General features: G+C 38.5%; 1 protein-coding gene across 3 annotated transcripts in view; it reads left to right on the top strand.

The window, feature by feature from the left end:
• Positions 1-24,468, top strand: part of TTC3 (tetratricopeptide repeat domain 3) — a 131,340-nt gene that overhangs the window by 75,294 nt on the left and 31,578 nt on the right. For all 3 annotated transcript variants that reach the window (XM_073360955.2, XM_078854584.1, XM_078854583.1), the window contains 10 exons: positions 2,433-2,497; positions 8,584-8,720; positions 12,110-12,427; positions 13,608-13,871; positions 14,665-14,711; positions 17,030-17,086; positions 18,664-18,740; positions 19,165-19,320; positions 21,166-22,081; positions 24,158-24,223. In XM_073360955.2, the coding sequence (XP_073217056.2) occupies positions 2,433-2,497; positions 8,584-8,720; positions 12,110-12,427; positions 13,608-13,871; positions 14,665-14,711; positions 17,030-17,086; positions 18,664-18,740; positions 19,165-19,320; positions 21,166-22,081; positions 24,158-24,223 (2,103 nt within the window). The remainder of the gene's footprint in view (positions 1-2,432; positions 2,498-8,583; positions 8,721-12,109; positions 12,428-13,607; positions 13,872-14,664; positions 14,712-17,029; positions 17,087-18,663; positions 18,741-19,164; positions 19,321-21,165; positions 22,082-24,157; positions 24,224-24,468) is intronic.

Raw genomic sequence — 24,468 nt, 5'->3', positions numbered from 1 at the left:
GACCCTGCCCCCCATTTATGATACTTTTCAAGGACAAGGTCTCTTTATGACCGCATCCTAAATTCTTACCTAAAGTGCTGTCAGATTTTCATCTTAACCGGGCCACTCATCTGTCAGTATTTTTCCCTAAACCACATAAATCCCAGCACGAGATCTCCTTTCAGACTTTAGAGGTTAGATGGGCATTGGCCTTTTATCTTGGTAGGACTGAGCAATTTCAGAAATCACATAGATTGTGTCATCGCAAAGAGATCCATCACAATCTCTATACAAAGACTTTGGATCTCTGGGTGCATTGTCACTTGCTATGATGCACTTGGTGCTCTTCTTCTCCAAAGGATTGTAGCACAGACATTCTACCAGATCACCAACAACTGCCACAGCTTTAGTCAAGAACATTCCAGCATCTGAGATATGCGTAGCTGCCACACGGGCCTCAATGCATGATTTTTCTAAACACTCTGCCTTGGTCCATGCTGTCAGATCTGTTATGGTGGTTGGTACTGCTATACTGTCTTCAGTCTTAGTGAGTTCCAAAGCTCCTTCCTCGCAGTGGGTGTACTGCTTGGGAGTCACCTGAAGTGGAGCACCCATGTGGATGCTATTCAGAGAAAAAGAGGTTACTCACCTTGTGCAGTAACTGGTTTTTTAAGATCTGTCCCCGGATGGATGCTCCATTAACAGCCCTTCTTCCCCTCTGTTTTGGACTGGTGTTTGTTGAACATTTGGATAGAGAAGGAACTGAGGGGGATTTGCCCCTGCAGCTCTATATACCCTCATTGTGTGACACAAGGTTGTATAGAGCATGTGCACCAGTCGAACAAGCACTGCTAATGGAAAATCTCTGACTAAGGGCTCAAGAGATATATGCACACTTGAAGTGAAGCACACATAGGGACATGCATTTAGAGCGGGGGTGGCAAAGTTTTTGGCCCGAGGGCCACATTGGGGTGCAAAACTGTATGGAGGGTAGGGAAGGTTGTGCCTCCCCAAACAGCCTCGCCCCCTCCCTATTCCTGCCCCTTGACTGCCCCCTTCAGAACACCCAACCCGTCCAGCTCCCCTGCTCCTTGAACCCTGACCGCCCTCTCCTGGGACCCCACCCCCATCCAACCCCCCCTGCTCCCTGTCCCCTGACTGCCCCGACCCCTATCCACACCCCCGGCCCCTGACACGCTCCCCCGGGACTTCCACACCTATCCAAACCCCCTGTTCCCCATCCCCTGACCGCCCCCACAGACCCCCGACCCATCCAACTCCCCCCCGCTCCTTGTCTCCTGACCGCCCCCTGGAACCTTCTGCCCCTTATCTAACCCCAGCCCTCACCCCGCTCCCCGCCACCTTACAATGCCGCTCAGAGTGGCAGGACTGGCTTATCAGAAAGCCTGGGAGCTGGGCGGGTGCAAGCCGCGCAGCCTGCGTGGCTGTAGGGGAAGGGGGCAGCAGGGGAGGGGCCGGGGGCTAGCCTCCCCGGCCAGGAGCTGAAGGGTTGGGCAGGACAGTCCCGTAGGCCGTAGTTTGCCCACCTCTGATTTAGAAGGACTACGGTTACTGTGCAAGATGAATAACCTCTTCTTTTAGTAAATAGGAAGCATTGCTCTAAGGTTTTCTGTATTGCTTGGTAGGGCATAAAATATTTGAAATCTTGGAGAACATAGCCATGGGATATTTGGCAATGATTTATTTGAGGTACTGTAGTATCTCTCCAGTACTGCCTCAGATTACTGTCCAAGTCAATCTGTGATCACTGCCTTTGTGTTGGTGGCTAGTGGAGCTGAATTCCTGATTTCCATATGGTGTTAATATGTAAGTGGGTTCTTTAATCCCAGAGATCAGTCAAGAAGAAGAGGCTTTATGACCCAGAGTTACCACTATATCCAAACAAAATAATGACAGTATTAGAGAATTCTCTCATAAGGAGGGGAAGAAACTTTCAAACTGTAAAACAGAGGGGAAGAAACAGAGGTTTCAATGGCACAAACCTCTTGGCAACTCCTAGTAATGAGGACAAGGAAGATTTAGGAGTTCATCCCCCTTGACAAATGACGTTTTAAATAAATATCTGGACTTTATGCTGCAGTGGAGCTGTCTTCCCTTTCTTGTGGCTGTGTAAGGTGGTTACTGCATCCTAGAGCAGTATCATCATATGATACATTGGAGAAATAATTGTAAGGAATGCTTCTTCTCTGTTGTGACCTTCTCTTCCAGATTACCTTTCCCGTGAACTCGTTGTCTTTCTATATAACCAAAGCTTACAGCTATATAGGGCTTGAGCAGCCCAGATGGCTGCATTTTTTTTTTAATTCAAGCTATTACATTGTTGACTTCTGAAACATCAGATGTCATTTTTGTTTTTTATTGTTAAGAAGATTGCTTTAGAACTCAAATTCAATGAATGTGGTGTCTTTTTTTTTTTTTTTTTTTGGTGGTAGTTTGAACAAAAAATCCCCAAAATTAAGGATCCACCAAGAGCCAGTGTTAAACAGAAATGTTCAAGGTAAGATTTCTAGGATTAACAATAATTTAAATTAATAATTTGAAGATGAGCACTGTTTACAACAGGATGGGATCACATATTTTAGAAATTGCTGAAATACTTCAAATATTTTAGAAAGACGATAGTTGCTCTCTTTATGGCTGTGACAAGGATTCAAATGATTATTTGATTCATCTGTGTTCACTGTGTTACTAGAAAGTTGACAAACTAGAGGGAGTTCAGAAAACAGCATAAAAGATTTGGGGGTTCCTAATTTGATAGGAAGGACAAAACAGCTGAATGTATATAAGCATGATTAAATTAGAGCTCATATTGAGCTGGTACTAGGTAATAAGTCTTATTAGCAGTTCTGTAGTTGTCCCAGCAGTTTCTAAAGAACTAAGTTTTCATTTAAAAACAAACAAAACTTATTTATGGCCATGAAGAAACCCTTCAAAATATGAATCAATGCAAAGAGTCTTCTCTGAATCTCTATACAGAGAGAGAATCCAAGGTCAAATTAATTCCTGTAGTAATTCCATTGGTTTCCATAGAATTTGAACTAATAATTCTGAAGTGCAAATTGCTCCATTCATCTAAATAGGCTATTAAATCTGAAGCCTAATTATAATTATTTAAGATTCATAAATGCCGTTTCACTGCTCACATCACAAACAACATGGGATTCCAGGACTGTGGGTGGAACTTGAGAACCATCTCTTCCCCTTCATTCTGTTTACTGACCCATGGCTTAAGTAACTATTAAGGGAGGGGAAGGAAGAGCAGGGAATATGCTACCCTTCTTGACATATGTATGTTCTGCTTTGAGTGATGGTCCCTTTTGTATTCCACTATGGGATATGCCTGCACCCAGAGGTCAGAGGATTTGAAAGTAGTGTCCATTGGTCTGTGCACGCTCCCTAGTTCTCCTCATGCCTCCAACTGAGGGGATAACGGGTTGGGTGGACCAACCGCCTTTCCAATTCCTTCTCACTGCTGCATGGTCCAGGTTGGAACCATTAGTGTCCGCAGCTTCAACTTTGTCCCACAAACAATTACTCCTGGGGAAATTCTGCACCAAAAAATTCAAAGTTCTGGTTGCAGTATTTTAAAATTCTTTATAGTTTATTTGTCAAAATAACGCAATATAATCATGCCAGTTTCAATTGTTTTGGTAATTTATTTAAATCACAATACAATGGATGGGAAGAATGGGTGTGGAGAGCATTGGAGGAAATCCCCAAACCCCGTTTGTCTAATAATAATAGCTAGGTTTTACCCTTTATTTCTAGTTATTAGTCAACAAATATATGCAGCCATATGCTCAGTATTACATCATAGGCAGCTGAAGAGCAAGTGAGGGCTGGGGAATTAAACTCACAATTTATATTGGCTACCATCTCCAGAAAAGTCAGTGGTAAACAGTTCATGGAGCACATTTTGATAGGAAATTTTTTCAGTCCAAAAATTTAGACCAGTTCTAATCACTAAAGCACAATCAGCATTTATAAGACCATATTGTTATTTACAATAATTGATGTCTCTCCCAGCACCTCCCCCGCAATACAAACACACATACACGCACTGATTTATGTCTTTGCTGGCTGCTCCAAGCTGCTGGGGAGGAGCGAGTGACTGCTCTTGCAGCTTCTCTTTGCTTCCCCTCGGAAATCATTTTGCTGCGGGGAAGCAAAGAAATCTGTGGAAAATCTGAATTCTGTGCCTGCACTGTGGTACAGAATTCCCTCAGGAGTAAACAATAAATAATTTCATTGTAAATTGTTAAGTTTTAATAGTTTATAGTTTTAGCAAATATAACAATTCTAGTAGCTTTAGCGTTAGATTAGTCTGTGGGGGTACCCACCCCACCCTGTACCCTGTTTGGGTACTATGCCCCGGACCCAGGCTTCAAACTCTGTTCTTCCTGCCCACGATCCTTCTCTGTCAGTGACAACCACCAGTGCTGCCTGTACTGCCTTGGAGAAGGTCACATTATGGTAAGGTGCAGTATCTGCCAGCTTTTCTCCAGCCATATCTGAGAGGGGTGGTAACTTTGTCCCTGTAAACACTTCATGGAGAAGGCCATGAGACCCCAGTCCGTCCCAAGCCATGGAACCCTCCCACCTTGTACATCAGCCTGATTCAGCACGGAGTGTGCCTCCTCCTGCAAAGCTTACGTTTGGTGTGGGAGAATCCACCCTCATAGACCTCATTCCAGGGCCTACTTGGGAAGGTGGGAAACACTCTCATAAGCATGAGACTAAGTCTTCCTGAAAATCTACTTCAGAGAAGTTGAAATTAGTTGTAAGCAAGCGTAGTAGCTCAGCCCATGAGGACTTAGGATATCTTAAGGCCCTGAGGCATGACAAGAAAGCCCACAAACATTGGGTTCCATCGGTTCTGGACCGTGTCCTGTCAGTACTATCATCCACAGGTCCTCCCAAACCCCAGGATCCATCGGCACTGATGAAACCCAGTCACCATCCGATGCCACCCTCCTTGCTAGCTCCAATGATCTGGACAAGCTCAGGCCTCTCCAGTGTGAGGGGGACTCTATCTGTTGCTGCCCCACAGGACATCTTTGCTCTCCCGGTTCCAGAATCCCCTCCTCCATCAAGATTCTCCAAGGAGATAATACCTCCTGCAAGAGGATCCACTGCAGGATGGAGCTTATTACCCCTCCCATAAACTGAATACACCTGCCTTCCAATGATATCGCCTCTGGAACCGGAATCAGCCTTCTTATTCTCAGGAGACTTGGAGCTATCGGGTGAACTGCTCTTCCCTTTCCATACTTATCCTCCTCTACCAAAAAGTCCCGCATAGGCTTGGGAACAACCTTCACCTCAACTAACTCAGAACCACTGATACCCCATGCCATGGGGGCCCATGTGACCATCTGTCAACCCCTCCTACTGGCCGCATTGGGGACCTTGAGACCAGTATCCCCTGCAGAGTTGATCTGATCTGTAGGGAGTCACCGCTTGCCTTCCCTGTAAGGGAACATTTTACCTCTCAATCCAAGAGAGAAGGAAGAATACTTTGAGTCGGTTCTTCCGAAACCATCCGCATCCCCGGACACTTCCCTACCCCTGATGACTTCAGGCAGTTCCAGGACCTTCTCCACAGAGTTTCTGGCGAGCTTCAGATTCCCCTTGAGGAGATCCAGGACTCCTAGCACAAACTCTTGGATATCCTGCATGCCTCCGGACCCAGCAGAATAGCTGTCTCTGTCAATAAAGCTATTCTGGAGCCAGCTAGAATAGTTTGGCACACCCCTGCCACCTGCACTCCTGTCCCCAAAGGAGGAGGAGTATTATGTGCTGGTTAAAGGTGCAGAATTTTGGTTTTCTCACCCAGCTCCCAATTTGTTTGTGGGCCATGCCTTCTCTGAAAAGACCAGACAGAAACACCTTAGGTCTTCTTCCATGGAGAAGGGGGCAAAAGGCCTGAATTTACTGGGAAGAAAGGTCTTATCATCCAGCCTGAAGGTCAGGATAGCCAGTTACCAGGCATTACTGGTTAAATACAAGTTCCTGAACTATGCCAAGTTTGCCGAGTTTACGGACAGCCTTCCACAATAGGACAGAGCTCATTTCTAAGCTATGATAGACGAAGACCAACTAATAGCCAGGGCCACCCTCCAATTGGCAGTTGATGCTGCTGCTATCTCCTCTTCAGCTATATTTACTGCCATTGCTATGTGCAGGGAGTCATGGCTCCATGCATCATGGCTTTCTTTGGAGGTCCAGAATACCATTCAGGACCTCCCCTTTGAATAGCACCTCTTCAACCAGAAGACAGATGAGTCCCTCCATACTCAGAAGGATTCTAGGGTTGCCCTCCAATCACTGGGGATATACGCACCTGATCCTAAGAGGAAGTTTCATTGTCTGTCGGCCAAATTGAGGTATATGGCTCAACACTTCTACTATCAGAGGCCCTATGAACTAACATATAAGAGAGAGAATGTTCAGAAGTCCTGCTTCCCTACCTCCTCCACAACAGGCTTGGCATCTCAGTCTCAGCCATCAGCTCGATGTTATTTTTGACAAGAGCTCGAGAGCCATGCACCACTAAGCCCACCGACTCTAGCACACCATTCAGGGTTTTTCTAGGTCTCTTTTTCAACAGCTGGAGTGCGATAACAATGGGCAAGTGGGTGCTGAATGTCATCCACTCTGGCTATGCGATAGTTTGCATCACTACTTCCCCTGAAACCCTCCTCCCCGTCCCCTTTTAAGGACCACTCTCACAAGAATTGGCTCACACAAGAGGTGGATTCCTAAATGCAGAGAGGAGCAATAGGACATATTCCTCCACAATACCAAGGGAAAGGGTTTTACTCAACCTCCTTCCTAATACCTAAAAAGAAGACCCCGGTCCCCAAGGAGGTAAGAGCTCATTCCATTATGGTGTAAGCAACGACTATAGCATCTCTTGAGGACGCACATCTCCTGGACATTTTGTAAAGTGGCCACTTTAGTAGTTCCATTCACACATTTGCAAGGCATTTTGCCCTGGTGCTGAACTCTTCTGCTGATTCCTCTTTTGGGATGGCAGTACTCCACTCAACCCTATCATGTGCATCCTCACATCTTTCTCCTACTTAGGTACTGTTTGTCAGTCACCCGCAGTGGAGTACAATAGGGACCATCACTCGACAAAGAAGAGAAGGTTACTTACCTTTAACTGGAGGTCCTTGAAGGTGTGTGATCCCTATCTGTATTCCACTACCTGCCCTCCTTCCTCTCTGCTTCAGATCTTATCTGATTTATGGTAGAGAGAGAACCAGAGAGGCTATATGTCCACCCCACCCTTTATCCTCTCAGTCGGAGGCACCAGGTGAACCAGGGCTCACGCGCCGTCCAAGAGACACGATTTGCAAATTCTCCAGCTCCAGGCGCATGGTATGCATGCATAACCCACAGTGGAATTCAGATAGGGACCACACATCTTGAAGACCCTCCACTTACAGGTAAGTAACCTCCTATTATGGAAGTTGAGCACTTCTAGCAGAGAATACAGCCTAGAGCAGTGTTTCTCAACAACCAGTCCATAGCAGCCTCCTTCCCATTCCCTGAGATTTCCCAGACATAGTTTAGACGGGCAGCAAGCCGGTCCCTGGTATAAATGTTGAGAAACTCTGCTTTAGAGCATGAGTTGTCAATCTGGGGGTTGTAACCATTCAGCCCTTCTCATATTGTTAAATGGGAGGAAGGAAATGGCTAGATTCAAGCTGCGTGGGAGGGGCATTGCAGTACGGAAAAACTTGAGCACCTCTACCCTACTTGACTGAAAAATTCTGATTAAAATCTGAATTGTGTATACCGATTACGTTTGAATGTTCGATTTGCACAGTTTTGGCATTTCTGTAATATCTCTAAAGGAGTTTGCATTTATTGCTCACAACAGATTTGACAGAGTGTAAATACTGGTGCTTTATAGTAAGGGGATAAACTTGTTTGATTAGACAGGAACCCTGGGAAATCCAAACTGTAAATATGTATTGGACAGGTTTAGTATAGATCCTCAGCATTTTATTCCCCTTAATCTTGTTCCAAAAAGAAAATTATATGAAGGAATGAGATATTCACTAAACATGTTTCATTTAGGTGGGAGTTTAGATTACTTGGAATATGAATTCCAATAATGAGAGATACATGTGTAAAGATGGATTTCTTGTGTTAGTTAAGTTGGTCATAGGAACTCTGGGAATATTTTTTTAACATTTATTTATAAATAACTCAACATCTTGTACATGTTAGATGTAAATATGGGCATGCATCAGAGAGTCTTTTAAAGTCAGCTCCTCCTAATACAGATTATTGTAAAATATTTAGGCTATTCTCTCTACATCTACAGTATTAAAATAAGTTGTTCAGTATGCCTGAAGGTAGATGGTCTCCATTCCTTTTTAATTGAAGAATAGCTGTATTCAAATTTTACCTCTCTATAGTTTGACTAATGACTTCTACTGTGAAAACTTTATAATGTAAGCTGACAAATGTTCTAATAGATGGAGAATGGTTTGTAAACTGCCAGAGAAAAAATCGTCCATTGATAGTTGAGGCTGATTGGCCTCACTGATCAGTTCCATTTATCAGTTCTAGGAAGCTAAAAATAAAAGAAGAAAAAAAATTAAAGAGAAAGCATGTAAGAGAAGAAGCACTGAAGTCTGCAAAAGATAGTGTGGAAGAAAATAAAAGGGAAAATAATACATCTAAGTATGATGGTCATAAAGGTACGTGGAAGTTTAAGGTATTTTGTTGTAGAATACGTTTGTATTCTAACATATTCTATCATATAAACAAATGGATATTTTGATTAGCAAAAGTAGTAGTTTTAATGTACCCTCAGTGAATCAAATATGAGTATTATTTTAAGGAAAGGATTATAAATACTGATGTGGAGTGTCCTGTATAGCCATGTTGCTTAATTACTTGATTATTTGTATTACCGTGGTGCATAGGAGCCCTAGCCAATGCACTAAGGGAAGATGTTCAAATACTATAGTGATGAACACTATAGAAGAATCTGTATAGAACAGAATATCTGTTTACATATTTATTGTAGTGCTTACGTCCAAATGCAAATTTATTTACCAAAAATGGTGAGATAAGATGGCTGGCAAGCTTTAATTTAGAATTTAATTTACTTTTCATAGGCTTTGCTGCTAAAATTAGACAATATAGTATTAAATAAAATACTACTATGTTTCACATGAAGCAGTTTACTATTTTGTATGTACTAGCTTCCTTTTGTGGAAAAGATAGTGGATAGTTGCTTTAATTTAATTCTCCTTTGAGAATACGTGTGTAGATTCTCATGTATGGGATGAACACATGCCCTTGGTGCAGTCAGAGCACAGTCTTTCCCTTCCCTGCTCCCCTTTGAGACCGTTTTTTCCCTCCAGACAGCATAGAATGAAATAGGGTTAGGAGAGTGGGGGTTAAAAATAATCCGTGGAGAATGTTCCTTAGTTTCATTCTCTGCCACCTCCCTTATCTCCCTTTTGAAACTCTCTTTAGATCTCAGATCTTCTAACTTAGCATAAATAAGTCTCTCAGTTCTTCTACCAGCTCACTTGGTCAGATTGCACCTAGTCAGATTCATCTAGATTTGAAATATGAATTTGTGATGTGTTGCTAAATGTGGACATTGAGTGTTCACAAGTAGTTCAAAAAGTTCTGAAGAGCTGTGAAACTTATGCTCTGAAGTGAGAGAGTTTCTTTGTGGCCCTTTAAGTTCTTTAAAAGGGTTGTGTAATGTATCTCCATCTGTTTAAGAGCTGCCACCTTCTTGTAGTTGGAATCCAGGGCTTGATGAACCTACATTTGAGCCTCTGTATTATCTTTATACTATCTACCCTTTCAACCCATGGTCTTTGTACTGTAACCTCAGATAGGGGAAATCTAAGATTTACTGGCTGGTCCCCCTTATACAGTGTTTCATAAGAGTACTTCCTTCACCAAGTTTCTGACTAGGTGGTTTCCAAGTTCCATCTGAATCAATGCATAAATCTGCAGTTATTCTTTCCTGAAACCTCATTCCATGTTGGGGAAACTAGGTTACATATCTTTGGGAGCTTAGGAGTTCAGAGCTATTTAATTAGACCAAACCTGTTCATAAGCCCAGATGAAAGGTGAGGGGGTGCACTCTGTATTATTGTTCTTACAGGTGTGTCTGATCCAAAGGGTTTTAGAGTGTAAAGGGACTAAAGCATTTGTAAGATGAGCTTATCTTATGTAACATAATAAAGGCCTAATCCTTATTTAGTGGATAATTGATTAGCAGTGTATACATAGATGTATAAGCAATATCTATGTAGCTTTTGTAGGCTTGAGTAATTGAGTATAGTTGCTATGAAGTCTGTATAACCTTGTAGAGATAAAAAAAGTAAACAAAGATTCCTGGCAAAAAAATATTAACATTTGGACGTCCTATTATCGACCTTTTGGAGTGTATAAGGAAAACAAGGAAGATCCTTGTCAAATAATAGGATTGATAGTTTTGTTCTTGCTAAAAAGGGAAGCAACGTTCTATGTAACCTGTTGTGTAATTTGAAACATCATGTATGGCAATAAATAATACCAAATAGGAAAGATTTGGGGTAGCCAGTGCATAAAAGGGTGTTGATAAAAGATATGTAATATTGTGCATAAAATCATGTCATGACCTAAAGTCTCTATATCTATGACAGTCTATACTACAGTAAAACACCCATGGCAGGCCCGGGATTAGTAGAAATTCAATTAGCGGACCCTAGGTTTGTTAACCTAGAGCTTGAGTGTCTCACTGCATTATTTGGGTCCGAGTCTAATAACCCATATCCCAGATTTCCTAGCACCCTCATAAAATGTGGCCTCTCTCGCTGTTGGTTCATTCATGGTGCAATGTGGGAAAACTTGACTGTCCAGAGGACAAAGAAAATCAACCTATAGGAGGATAGTGGGTTTTTTTGACAGACTCCGGAGCATGAGTGCACTGAGGCGGTCTACACTGCAAAGCAATTGGGCTCGAAACCTGGTGTCCAAGCTTGGTTCAGGCTCTGATCCTCCACCCCTGTAGGGTCTTAGGATCCTGCTCTGAGCTCTGCATTAGCGCTCTTTGTGTGTAGACTGAAGAGGGTTAGGCTTGGGCCTGAGTTTGAGCCCTGCTCTTACATTGCAGTGTTGACATGCCCTATCTGAAAATAGTCAATTCACTGACCTGCTACCTTCCACCTGATCACTGGGGTGTAGCATCTTGTATTTATGCAAATGAAACCTGGTTCTTAGCGCTAAGAACTCAGTGTACGCAGTGGTTTTGTCTGCCTAAGCAGTGGATCTGTCTGCTTTTTTTGGATTTGTGAGGTAATCTGTGGACCTATTGAATCAGTCCTGAAATATCCTTACATAGGGTATTCTCCAACAGGTCTAAGTGATCATCACCAGCATGTCTCAGATATGTATCACAGATGTGTAAGGCTGCTATCTGAAGCTCAGTTCGTACATGCACACAGCCATTACTTTAGACTTGGGTAGGTCTGGTCCCAAATTTGGGAGAGAGCACTTCAGTCTTTTTTAAAATGATCTTTAGCCAGTCTCTCATGTGGCAGTCTGTTAGAGACAGTTCTTGAAGGAGAAGGAAAGATTACTTTCTAGTGACTGTAGTTCTCACATTTGCCACCCATCTTTTCTTCATTGTCTTTTGCAAAGACTTTCAGGCAGGGATAAGGCCAAGGTTCCATATATACCGTTAAAACATAATGTTCAGATGCATGCATCCACATTGGTCACTGCTGCTCTGGAGAGTTCCATCTAGGCACGCAGGGTGCATATGCATTCCATGTGGTGGTAATTTGAAGCTAAAATTACTGGTAGTTAAAATTTTCTTTCTAATATTAATTGAGGAAGACAAATGGTTTGCGCCTTTTGTAAATCAGTTTCTGATGCATCTAAAATTCAATTACCAGTATGAGAAATTCTGTTAGTCTATAGCAAGTACAAGTAGAACCCCTTGTAGCCAAATCTGAGTTCCAGTTCACACGATAGACATTTAAAAAATGTAATAAAGTTGATCTATAGTTTGGGGTTGATTCTGTTTTGCAGTTCTAAACTGACATAACAATCTTGCTTTATTTTGTTATAGGTTCTGTTCAGAGGTTCTTATTTGCTAGTGATAGAGTCCTGCAGCATATTTTGCAGAACATTGAACAGATAAAAACTGGCGTACATGACACTTCCAAACTTCTAAGTGAACTACTTTCTTGGTGGGTAATAAGCGAGGAGGATTACAGCATGTGTTCTACAAGTAGCAGTACATCAAATGAAGTGATGGAGCAGCTCATAAGTCATTTAATTCAGAAGAAGAATAGAGTAAACACAAGAATTTTTGTCCATGTGCTGAGTGAGCTTGAAGAAGTGGATCCCAAATTACATGAGTGGATAAAAGATCTTAACAGTTTTGGTAGGTCATACTTCATATAACTGTAAGATGACTTAATTTGCAGATGAAATTATAAAATTAAGCATGCTTTCCACCTTCCTTTTTCTCCATTTACTGGAAAGTAAGTCTGTAGTATGCTATCATGAGGTGCCATGTTTATCTCTGGTTTCACATGGAATTTGTTCAGTTTACAAATTAAACGATGGCTAAAAGATCCCTAGTAGCCTGCTCTGCATTCTTAACCAAGGATCTTAAAGTCAAGCTTTGTTCTTTCTGACTTGTGGTGTAATCCTCAATCATATATTCTGCGGCAGAAATTCTGCCTTCAGTTACACCTAGGCAACCCCACTTGGCTCTGCAGTGCCGTCAAAAGCACTAAAAGAACCTGTCACTGAAGTGGTAAGATGTTTTCTTAATGCAAACAAGATGCATCTGAGTAGTAAAGTGGCATTTTAAGTCACTTTCCAGAGTAGCATTGCTATTTTAAGTATTGCACTTCATAGAATTAAACACTGTTCTGTCTATAGCTAATTAAGTTCCTAAAATGAAGGTGGTTTAAATGGCAGATACATTGATTTGAAATATTGGACTCTTTGCAACTGATTTGTATGGGACTTTGCCAGTAGGAGAGGATCAGATGTGAAGAATCCATCTCTTTAAAATCCAGAAAGGAGAAGGCAGTCTATAAAATAGGGATAAATCTAAACATTTTCTACAAAGTAACTATTTATTATCTTGGCCATAGAAATTGGAATGCTAATCTTCTGTTTAGCTGACTACAGTTTGAAGAAGTCAGCTTCTAATCTTTTTGGTAATGTTGCCCTGCTATAGAGCTTTAATTGGTTTATTGTTTGATTAAAATGTAGGGTGTATGTTACAAGTAAAGTGCGGTAAGATATGTAATCAATGCCAAAAACGGGATAAAATCAGTTTTTAAAAATTGGATTCCATTACCTGCACTTCGACAGGCAATTGACACATTTATGAAATTGATAGTAGAGTAAAAAAATTGATTTTTTTGGAACCTGTTCTGATTGTTTGCACTTTTCAAGGCTACAGTATATATCTTCAATTTTGGCAACGTTACATCTGGTTTTGGAGGAAACTGTTCTGTAGCAGATGTCAAACACTCAGCCCTAAATTGGAATAACCGAAGTCCTAAATTGAATATATTAACTGATGTTAACTTTTTTCATTTCAGGTTTGGAAGCCACAAAGATCTTTTTCTCTCGTTATGGAGATATTGTTAAAGAGCTTGACCTTAGCTTTATAACCTTTCTATGGAATGAGAAGTATGGCAGTAAATTAGGCAGTGTGTTGACCAGCTTTGAAGATAATGAAATACTTAAGTGTTTCTATGAAGCATCACTGAATGAAACTCGATGTGTAATATGGCTATTAGAGGATAATAGAGAGAAATTTCCATCTCTGCATCAAGCTTTAGATGAATTCTTCGATAAAATGGGTAAATGTATACAGCTTATTTCCTTTATAAGTGCCCTCTTGTGCCTGCCTTTACTCTGCATCTATGTTATTGTGGATTATCCTAGGAAAGTGGTGACACTGTAATTTAAATGTTGCAATCTTGGGATAGTATTAGCCTCTCCGATAAATTGCATATTGGATCTTCTGAGTTCCATATTGAAGACTGAACAGTCTAAAGAGACAGGAGCATGTGAAAAAGAACGCAGCTAGTACAATTCAGAGTTATTTAAATAAAATGAAACTAATAATTAGCATTATTTATATTGTAATGCTGTCCTGTAGTAGCTTCAATTATGAACAGCTATTTTTAAGGGATTACTTTGATTCCCGATGATAAATGTTATTAAAATGTTTGGTTATGCATATGTAAAGATTTTACCCATGTATTTCAAAAATTGGAAATACAAAATGCAGCGTACAGCAGGTTTTACTTTGACTTGTTTAGAACTTAGAATTTTTATCTGCTGCAGTTATCAAGGCTGTGTGAGAATGAGAGATACCATGTTCCACTTTTAGGTCCCAATCCTACAAAGACATATGCAGGGGCTTACCCTTAATTATATATATAGTTACAGTAAAACCAGTGCTTAACTCTAACCATGTGCATGTGTCTTAGCAGGAATGAAATTTTAGAGAATAACTTTTTTTATTCTGGGGGATATTTTAAAGATTAAAAATTTTTATCCCCAAAATCTCATAATTTACAGAATCTAATATTTTGTGTACTATACAGCTTTCTTTTTTTAATTAATTTAATATTTTTCTTTCAATAGATGTTCCTTGCATTATATTAAAGAAGCAGGAAAATGAAGAAATTTCTGTAAGTTTTTTAAATAATTAATTGAAAAATGAATAAATACATGCTCAACAGTAAACCATCACAGTGGACACAAAGTATAATGAAGATGCATGCTCACTTCCTGTTTTTTAAGGGGACTTGCAAAATAGAAAGTGAAAATGGTATACTTCTAGTTTTTGTTTTGTTTTGAAGGCCTGAAAGGTTTGCAAAACAATCTGCAGTTAGAAAAAAGGAGAAGTATTGTGAATATCAAGTCTTCCTTGGTTTTTGAAGCAGCACTCCTTAGAAGACTGGAGAATAAGTATGGGAGCTTTCTCAGCTCTCAATTATGGAGTTGGGGGAGATTTGGAATCTTTGAATAGACAGATTTTCTCCAAGTGTCCATCAGGAGATTGAATTAAATAGATATTAACAAAACTGTGAAACAGTCAGGCTAATGATCCTTTTTCTCTTTCATTTGCTCAGGTTTTAGTCTTTTGTCACTGTGATGACATCCTATAGTTCTGCATTCATAAATGATTGAAGCAAGACCCCAATATTTGTAATTTAAAAAACAAGCATAAAAAACCTTTAACAGGAATTGGGGAGACTGGGCTGGCGGGTGGGGGTGGAAGGTGAGTTTAAAGCCTTAACGAAGTGAACAAAGAACTTTTGTTTTTTTTTCTTTTCTTCCTTTTTTTTTTTTTTTTTTTTAAAATCTTTCAGCACAGCATTACATTTGCTTGCATTTTGCCAAACAATTTTTCTTCTGTTTTCTCTTTATTGGGGGTGGGGAGGAATCCAGCTATCTATGACTTTGTTTTACAAGGAAAAATGTGACTTGGCAAATGTAATTCTCCCCCCCCCCATTTATTTAGTTTGCTAGAGGGCTTTAGAAACAGTACTTAATACTAATGTGTGGTTTCGATGTGAAAAGTATCACTGTAAAAATAGCATGGTGGTGGTGGGTCAGATAAATTTACCACTTTACGGGTAAAAGACAGTTGTTGGATTTTTGTTTTTGTTTTTGTTTTTTTTCTTTCTAACTGCCAACTTTGAATCCGAAATTGAACTGAGGGTCTTTTTGCATGTGTGTTATTTGTAGTAACATTGACAACAATCAGCATTAACTCTGACCACTTCACGTAGTATACACTTCAAAATAGTAAGTGACAGGGAAAGAACCCAACTTGACTATCAGATCTTAAGTTGAGCTTGCATAATTGCAAAAATTATTTTTTATTAAGAACCTCAGCATATTTGCTCAGGTCATTTGAGACAAACTGAGAACTACACATTGACATTTTTACAGTCACTTCTCAGAGTACAACTATGATTTTAAAAAAATACTTAAAGCCTTCTTTGCTGTCCATCATTCTGAATCATACCTTACTAGTTTGCTACCATACAACTTTAGTAATATCTTTGTACCAAGTGGAATAACAGAATCTGCATTTGTCAATGGTGCTCATGTGTTTGAAGCATTCTGGTTGAAAATTTGTCTATTCTGCTTACTAATTAGTCCACCTATGCACTACAATTGACTTCTGATACACAGAATGGGTGTTTTGACAAGGTTAATTAATGCAATTGTCAATGGAATGTAGAACCATGTGCTATCTTCCAGTTTCAGGGAAATATAAACGTTGTTGTATTAAAATATTTGTGTTTTTGGTGTATTATTTATATACAAAAGTAAGCTAATGACATAAGATCACTACAGTTTGCCACAAATAATTGTTGTCGTTGGAAACTAGACATCAATGTTAAACATAAATTGAGAAGACAAATATCTTATTAGAGAAAAATTGGAGAGGAAATAATCTTTCAGTCAGTTCAGTTCACAGTTCCTGTTAACAATATGTGAAGATAATTCCTAATTCCCTCCTTCACTTATTACATAGAAGTATGTTTCATGTGAACAAGATGGTCAACAGTTGCCCTCTTTCTGATGCTTATTCCCTACATGAAGTTGTGGTGTTTGTGACATCACAGTGTACGGTTACAGAAGTTGTCACAGAACAGAATCATTGCTTCATGTGGGGAACAAGGAGCAGAAACAGAAAAATTGTCAATTCTCTTTTTAAAACCCATGTTCCCTATAATAAAAGTGGAGAATGAGGAAAACGCAGAATTCATGTGAGTGGAACAGTCTAAATACAAGACTTGCCAAATGATTTTTCCATGTGGGTTTCCAGAACTGGGGGGGCAGGGGGGGAAAACCACTGCTTGTTATATTCTGTAAATTATTATTCCAAACAATAGGAGAGTTTTAATTGAAGAACTTTGTGTGTCAGTGTAAGAAACACATGGTAACTTCTCCTGAATGAGTAGCTATTGACTTTATATTTCTGTTTTAGACTAATGGTATCAAAGTTAAAAACAAAAATAGGAAGAAGAAGACAAAAGAATCAAGGGTATGTAATAATTGTATTGAATAGAAATAAGCATTTTTTACTAAAAATTGGAATTTGAAGTATTTAAAAATCTAAAACTGGGTATTTTCCAAAAGAGCATGTTGAGAAATATTCTTCAAGTTAAGTTAAAGAGAAGTCCCTAGATAGAAAATGTTACTAAAGTACAGTTAATGTTGTAGGTAGCAATTAAAGTAGTATTCAAAATGTGTAGTAACAGAAAGCAAAAGGCAATATAGACATAGTTTCACAAACAACCATGGTTCTGACCACATCAGCATTTCCAACAATTTCCTTGCAGCGTACTGATCCAAACTTCAATACAGGAGTGTGGGGGGAAGGGGAGGAGGAATTCAGTACCGTAGAGATAGAGAACACAATCTACTGTGATTACTTCAGTGCTGAAATAGACTTTTTGGCTCCAGTTCACACTGGAAATACAGATCAGATTTGGCACAGGAGCTTTTATCAGTCCAACAGCTTCGTGTACCATAATCAACAGAGGTGAATGTGACCGGGACTGTGAGGAAGATCCACATTGTGAGAAGGTGTATCTGTAACAATATTTACATAGGGAAAGTCTTCCTCTTGTTCTTCTGATTGTGTTTATGGGACATGTTAGTAACTGAAAAAGCAGAAAGTAGGCCCTTAAAAGCTCAGAGGGGAAAAAACAAATCCATTACTAGATACCCTGTCAAATATTGGTTAATAGATAACTAAGGAATAATGTCCTGTTTCTGACTTCTGTGCTGTGGAAACCGTTACCTGTCTGTCCTTAGTTCTGCTTTTCAGGGACTGAATTTAGTGAAGATACATTGCTAAGAAGGAGCCTCAAAAAGAATTTTCTTTGTTTTCAGCTGACTTTGAAACTGTAGTAAAATAGAAGTTAAAAATCTTTCACTTATTATTAGTATTAGATAGGGTACTTCTAAAGTTATAGATATGTGAAGTTAATGAAAATTGTTCTTAATGACAAAGCAAAAAAAATGAAACTTAGGAGTGAATGATAAAAGTAGGTAAAATTATTTAACTTAAAAGGTAACAAATGTAAAGGAGCAAGTTAACAGAAAAAGCCTGTTGAGGCACAGAATATAAATCAAATAAATACTTTGGTCCCAACTCTCTAAAATTTGGTCCCAATTTGGTCCCAATTCTCAGTGGGAATTTTCCTAATGCATGAAATTAAGTGCCTAAATATTTGTAGAATAGGGACCATAGATTACATTTGAGAGTAAATGAAAAGATAGAAAAATGTCATAGGATTTAGATGAACAAAGAGTGAAAAGTCATTTGGGGCTGAATGTCCCTTTCCTGCTTTATACAACTAGTTCTGAAGAACAGACGATCATTTAATTCTGGAAGGATTTTTGGGCAGGCTTAATCAGAGTCCTCTAGCTTTTGTTGTAATCACAGTGGTTAAATTTCATAATTCATTATAGGGCATCTGAATACATGTCAAACTAAAACAGGATTTGATACAAATAAGTCACTTACATTCCTGATGGTGGATCACTATCTTGTAGATACTTGAATTTTATATACTGTGGCAAAGTAAAAAATTGTAATTTTTTTTAATTTAGCCTATTTTAGTACTATCTGGCGGGGTTGGTGCAGTAACCCGAGAAGAAGACAGTATATTTCCAGAAGAAAATACCTTGTGAGTACCAGCAAACAGCTTTATTATTGTTTTTGTATAGCACCCCAGAGTGTGCTGTTTTACACAACGAGGAAAAGATACAGTCCCTGCTCGGAAGGATTTATACCATAAACAGATATCAGACCAAAAAATCTATTAAGATGAAAGTTGAGGTTGAGGGTACTTATCAGTAATTTAAGGGTAAAAAAAGTCTTTACAAAAGCTTTGTAGTTAGCCTAAAAAAAAAGAATGCTGACACCAAGAAATTCAGACTCTCAGAGTGTTGCTTAGGGGTACCAAGCCACTCTTAACATTACTATTAAAAAATTTAAAATTAGTTTAATCAAATAATCTTGGGTCCTGTGCATTAGTCAATTGGATGAATCCAATAAATCAAGGTCTGTTTTTTGTTTTGTTTAAATCATAAGATTTCTCTTCCCAACAGAAGTTTTATGAATCCTGGTGAGCCTTTCATAATTCCAGAATATCTTCGTGATCAAGTGGAAGAATTTGAAGCTCTGTATGACAATGTTTCAGACAGTAACAATTATCAGAGACTTTTGGATAATAACCCAGACCCAACATGTGAAAGTTTATATGAGTAGGTGTAAACTTCTCTGTTCAGTCATTTCAAATATTTGTCCTTTTTTTTTAAAGAAAAAAAATTGGGTGAATTTTCCATCTTATATGAAGATAAATTCTGCATCATCCATTTGAGATTTAATCTACAGTATTTTCTGAAGGAAGAAATGCTGAACCGGTAGACATGAATAAAACATCCTAAAATCTAAATTTAGAGTGTAATTGATAATAGCTAATACCTCAGACTTTTGAAGAATACAAATAAATGCTGATGTAAGGGAACAAGAAATTCCATCAAAGGGAAAGCTGGAGGTTGTTCCTGGTAGATTGACAGCCTTGGAGGCAGAATTGATCTGTTTTGCTGATACAGCATCTGTTCTAACATCCTCCTCCTCTCATATGCTTCATCTTTGAGTTAAAACCTCCTCAGACGTTCTTGTTAAACCCTGGATTTGTGCTGGAAATGGCCCACCTTGATTATCATACACATTGTAAGGAGAGTGGTCACTTTAGATAAGCTATTACCAACAGGAGAGTGGGTTTGTGTGGGGGGGGGAGGGGGAGAGAAAACCTGGATTTGTGCTGGAAATGGCCCAACTTGATTATCATACATTGTATCATACATCATCATTGTAAGGAGAGTGATCACTTCAGATAAGCTATTACCAGTAGGAGAGTGGGGTGGGGGGAGGTATTTTTTCATGCTTTGTGTGTATAAAAAGATCTTCTACACTTTCCACAGTATGGATCCGATGAAGTGAGCTGTAGCTCACAAAAACTTATGCTCAAATAAATTGGTTAGTCTCTAAGGTGCCACAAGTACTCCTTTTCTTTTTGCGAATACAGAGTAACACGACTGTTACTCTGAAATACATAAAAATTGTGGTGGTATTGGGTTTGATGTGGACATGAGTCTGCTGGGAACTGAACAGAGATGACCAGTTTTATTTCACAGAGGCCACGAGATAGCTGGCAGTTGGTAATACTTGATTTCTATGAACCCTTGGTTAAGACTGAACAAGTGACTTAGAAGTGGAAGATTTTGATACTATTACTAATTTCCTGAGATGTCTGTCTCTGTTGTTGGCACACGAACTTACATTTAAATCTCATTTGCTTTACTATAAAAATGGCAGCTGTGTCATCAAGGAATAATTTACAGGGATTGGAATGGACACACACTTTCCTTATTTAGTATTTCCAGCAGAAATTAAAACTACAGTGAGATTAGTTGACTATGTCTCACACTGATGTTGTCAACTTTTATTGTTTCTCCCTTTCATGTTCACTTGACTTGGCCTCACTTAAAATAGCTATCTTAGTTTCTATTTAATATCACCCCAATGTTTTCTATAGTGACACTTTGTCTAGGTTGTTTGGTTTTATTGTTTCCTATTTATATTTCCAGTGACTTGTTTTTAACATCCATGTACTTCAGCTAACTACATTATGTACTATCTTTTCCTTGCTAATGCTTCAGATAAAGTATATAACACTAGCTTCTCTTTGAGAAATAAAGTGTTAATTGTGAGATTCTGGTTTGCAGCTTATTACAGTAAGTCATCATCTTAGCTCTTGCCTCTGGCCATCTCCTTTTTATATTGGCCTTGTGTTTGGAGAAGTTCATTTGAGTCACAGTTGTAGAAGAGGTATAGAGAGCCAATATCTAGAATTAGTAGGCATTTCTCAATGTGTTTTTTTTTCTGAAAAAAAAATCGATTTCAAAAGTTTCTTAATACATTACTAATACTATTTGTCTTTGTAGAAATTACTGTTAAAACAGTAATGTAAATATCAAGTATGACTTAAAAGTGAAATGAAAAATGTTTGGATTAATGAGTATAACTGTTTGTTTTTTTTCGAGATATTTCTCTCAGATCTTGGAGGAACATGGTCCCATGGAAATTGATGATAAATTGTTAGTTGGAGAATATGAACATTTCCCTGCAGAAGCCCGTAAGATTGTGGAAGATGCAGGTGGTCTGAAACCTTTCCTTCTGGAATCCCTTCATTTTGTTATGATGGATGATCTTATTGGCTTGATGAAGCATGCAGTTCTGCTTAAGGAAAATACGGAGACTGAAGAAGATACTAGAAGTGAAGAGAAAAATCGCATAGCCTGTCAAAATATTCCTGGAAATTCCAAGAGCAAACTACAGTTAAACCCAGCTGCTAAAGAATTCAAACCAGTGTCTTATATTAAACCTTATATGCCAATTTCTACTAATACTACAGTAGAAAACTGTGAAACTCCAGATTATTCAGTCACGGGATATTCTTCACATATTTCTTATATTTCAATGCATTCTCTCCCTAGTCAGAGTATTGATACCATAGAAGGACCACTATCTTTTTCAAATGTATTGCTGCACTCCTCTATTTCTGATAATCATGATATACCTCTGACTAAGGTTTCCTCAGGTTATGAAAATGAAAGAACGTTCTCAATCATTTGTCAAATGCCTCCTATTCCAGATGTTACTGGGCAACCTAGTTATATATATGCTGATTATGAAGCTCCTCTTGATATTGATAAAACAATAATATCAGACAGAGAGTACATATCTGGCAATCATATACCAAGTCAAATACAAACATACCCGGACCCTCAGTATGTATTGGTGAAGTCAGACTACAGCTCTTATGAAGATAATCTTGACCAGGGTATGAGCAGTATTAAGGAAGTTAAATATGATACATCTGCTGTTAAGATGGAATTTGAGAATAAAAATACACCTGTAGTGAAAAGCATTCCACTTACAAGGATGATAGCTATTCAGGTAAGAAATTAAAAGGAAGAGAATCTTTTAAGGATCTTTGACTAGTAATGCATTAAATTTCCTTTCCTGTTCTTACTTGATAAATAGAACACTTAATTCTCTAGGGCTGTCAGTGCAGACACAACCACTTTTTGCAGCTCATTCACATTTGTCCCTTTAATACTTTAAAGGGACATCGAGTTTTTTTTAATGCCTAAAATTTACACTAACGGGGAGGAGTTACACAAGTCAGTACAAAATTTATCTTATAGGTTGGGGAAGGTTCTTGTTCTTTAAGGTTCTTGTTCTTTAACTTGCTTTTTATTTCAGTGGTTGTTTAAATTGATACGTAATAAATGAGACATTAACACAGTGGACTAGTAAATACATAGATATTCTGAAATATTGAATTTACTGTACATTAACGTAAGATGACAATTTAAATGTCTATGTATTTTAAACTATTTTATAAAATACAGCTAAGACTAAATTTGACTTATTGTTTTGGGATCCAGTCCTGCAGATACTAACAAGCATTGTACTTTAAGCTAAGTGTTTGCGGGATTGGCCTCTTTATGGCTCCTCAGCACCACTTCAGTAACGTTTTCACAATTATATTTATATCATTTGGTTACGTTAGTGCAAAAAGGCTGATATTTGTATAGGAATGAGAAGGTAGTATACAAATTGTGGGTTTGCCTATTTTTCATAAATAACTTAAATAAAAATGTGCCTTCATCTCTCTTCAAACCAAAGGGAAGAAAATCAGATTGTTCTCCCTGGTTTTTCCATTTGGAAAACAGTTTTCAAATTAACACCTGCATATAATGAAACACTTACAAAAAAGAACCCCTCATGTGCCTAATATTTATATATCTTTTCAGTGGTGCCATATTTAAGTCTTGCAAGATCAGCAGAAGTAAACTTTTAAGACTTTTGGTACAGTGGGAAATGCAACTGCATCATACTTTTAGTAACTATTGTCTCAATATTAGGGATTTCTTAGGGACTCTGAAAGTTAATGGAGATAAAACAAAGAAAAGAAAACCCAAACATTTGTTGCTTCAAATAAGCATTTGAAAAAAAACTTCCAAATAAAATTTGCATGTCGGAAACTACTGCAGGTAGTAGACATCTCACCTGGAAACATGACCTCATTAGTGGAACAGGCAATGTTTGAAGTCCAGTGTCAGATTAATAAAGTACTATTAAAGCAATATAACAATTTTTATAGCTTGCTGATGTTGAATTCCATTATCGCCACTGTCCCTAATGAGGCTAACTTTTTTAGAGCTGTGTGTGCTACAGATTATCAAATGCAAATTTATAATTAAACTGTATTTTCAGGCATTACACATTATTCATGGTAATAATTTGTTTTTTGAACTCTGAGAGTGGTATTTTCAAAGCATTCAGTGTTGGCCTAACTCTGTTCTCATCAAAGTCCATGGTAAAACTCCCTCTGCCTTCAGTAAGAGCTGGAGGCCAGTCATAAACACTTTTGAAAATCCTACCCTGAGCTTTCGGAGAAACTCTGCTTGCTCACTCAAGCTTCTTTTTAAGGAATCTGAGGGAAGGGGTTGCTCTTTAAACATAATATGAATATCTGTCTGTCTGTTGACCTGAGTGGAGAAAGTTCAACCAAATATCATGCATTCACTTACACATGCAGCCATTTTAGGGAACTCATTTACAATATTCACAAAAAGAAAAGGAGTACTTGTGGCACCTTAGAGACTAACCAATTTATTTGAGCATGAGCTTTCGTGAGCTACAGCTCACTTCATCGGATGCATACCATGGAAACTGCAGCAGACATTATGGTTAGTCTCTAAGGTGCCACAAGTACTCCTTTTCTTTTTGCGAATACAGACTAACACGGCTGTTAATCTGAAACCTGTCATTTACAATATTGTTATCCTCAAGATGGTTCCTTCAAGTCTGGTAAATGGGAACTACTCAAGAGCTAAGAGAGGTGTTAATGTGGCTTTAAGTTAGGCCCATCTACACTGCAAAACTTTTAAGGGACTGGTTGCAAGTGTAGATGGGATATAATTTTTTTTTAATTTAAATAACTAGTGGTTTTTTGTATTCTAGGTAAATCAGGAATTAGCAGATAGGGATGCTAATACCATGCCTTTTTATCCATTTGAAACTCAACAAGTAAGTACATGTATTTTTATTTAGCAAATATTTTGAAAGCCTTTGCTAATTAGATAAGGAAGAATTAAGGTTCCAACGAGAAGTGCATAGTGTCATTTAATTTAGTATCTCGCTAATAAAACTCAACAAATTAGTCACTTTAGTAGTAAAACTTAAAAATCTATCATTATAGGATTTTTTTTTGTTTGTGGGACGAGTGCTTAAATCACCGAAACTACTTCCAAACTATTAAAACATTCCGTTTG

The sequence above is a fragment of the Lepidochelys kempii genome, chromosome 1 (assembly GCF_965140285.1).
Source record: "Lepidochelys kempii isolate rLepKem1 chromosome 1, rLepKem1.hap1, whole genome shotgun sequence".
NCBI lineage: Eukaryota > Metazoa > Chordata > Testudines > Cheloniidae > Lepidochelys > Lepidochelys kempii.
Note: the sequence above shows the minus strand (reverse complement) of the source record. Positions and strands in the feature narration are given on the sequence as shown.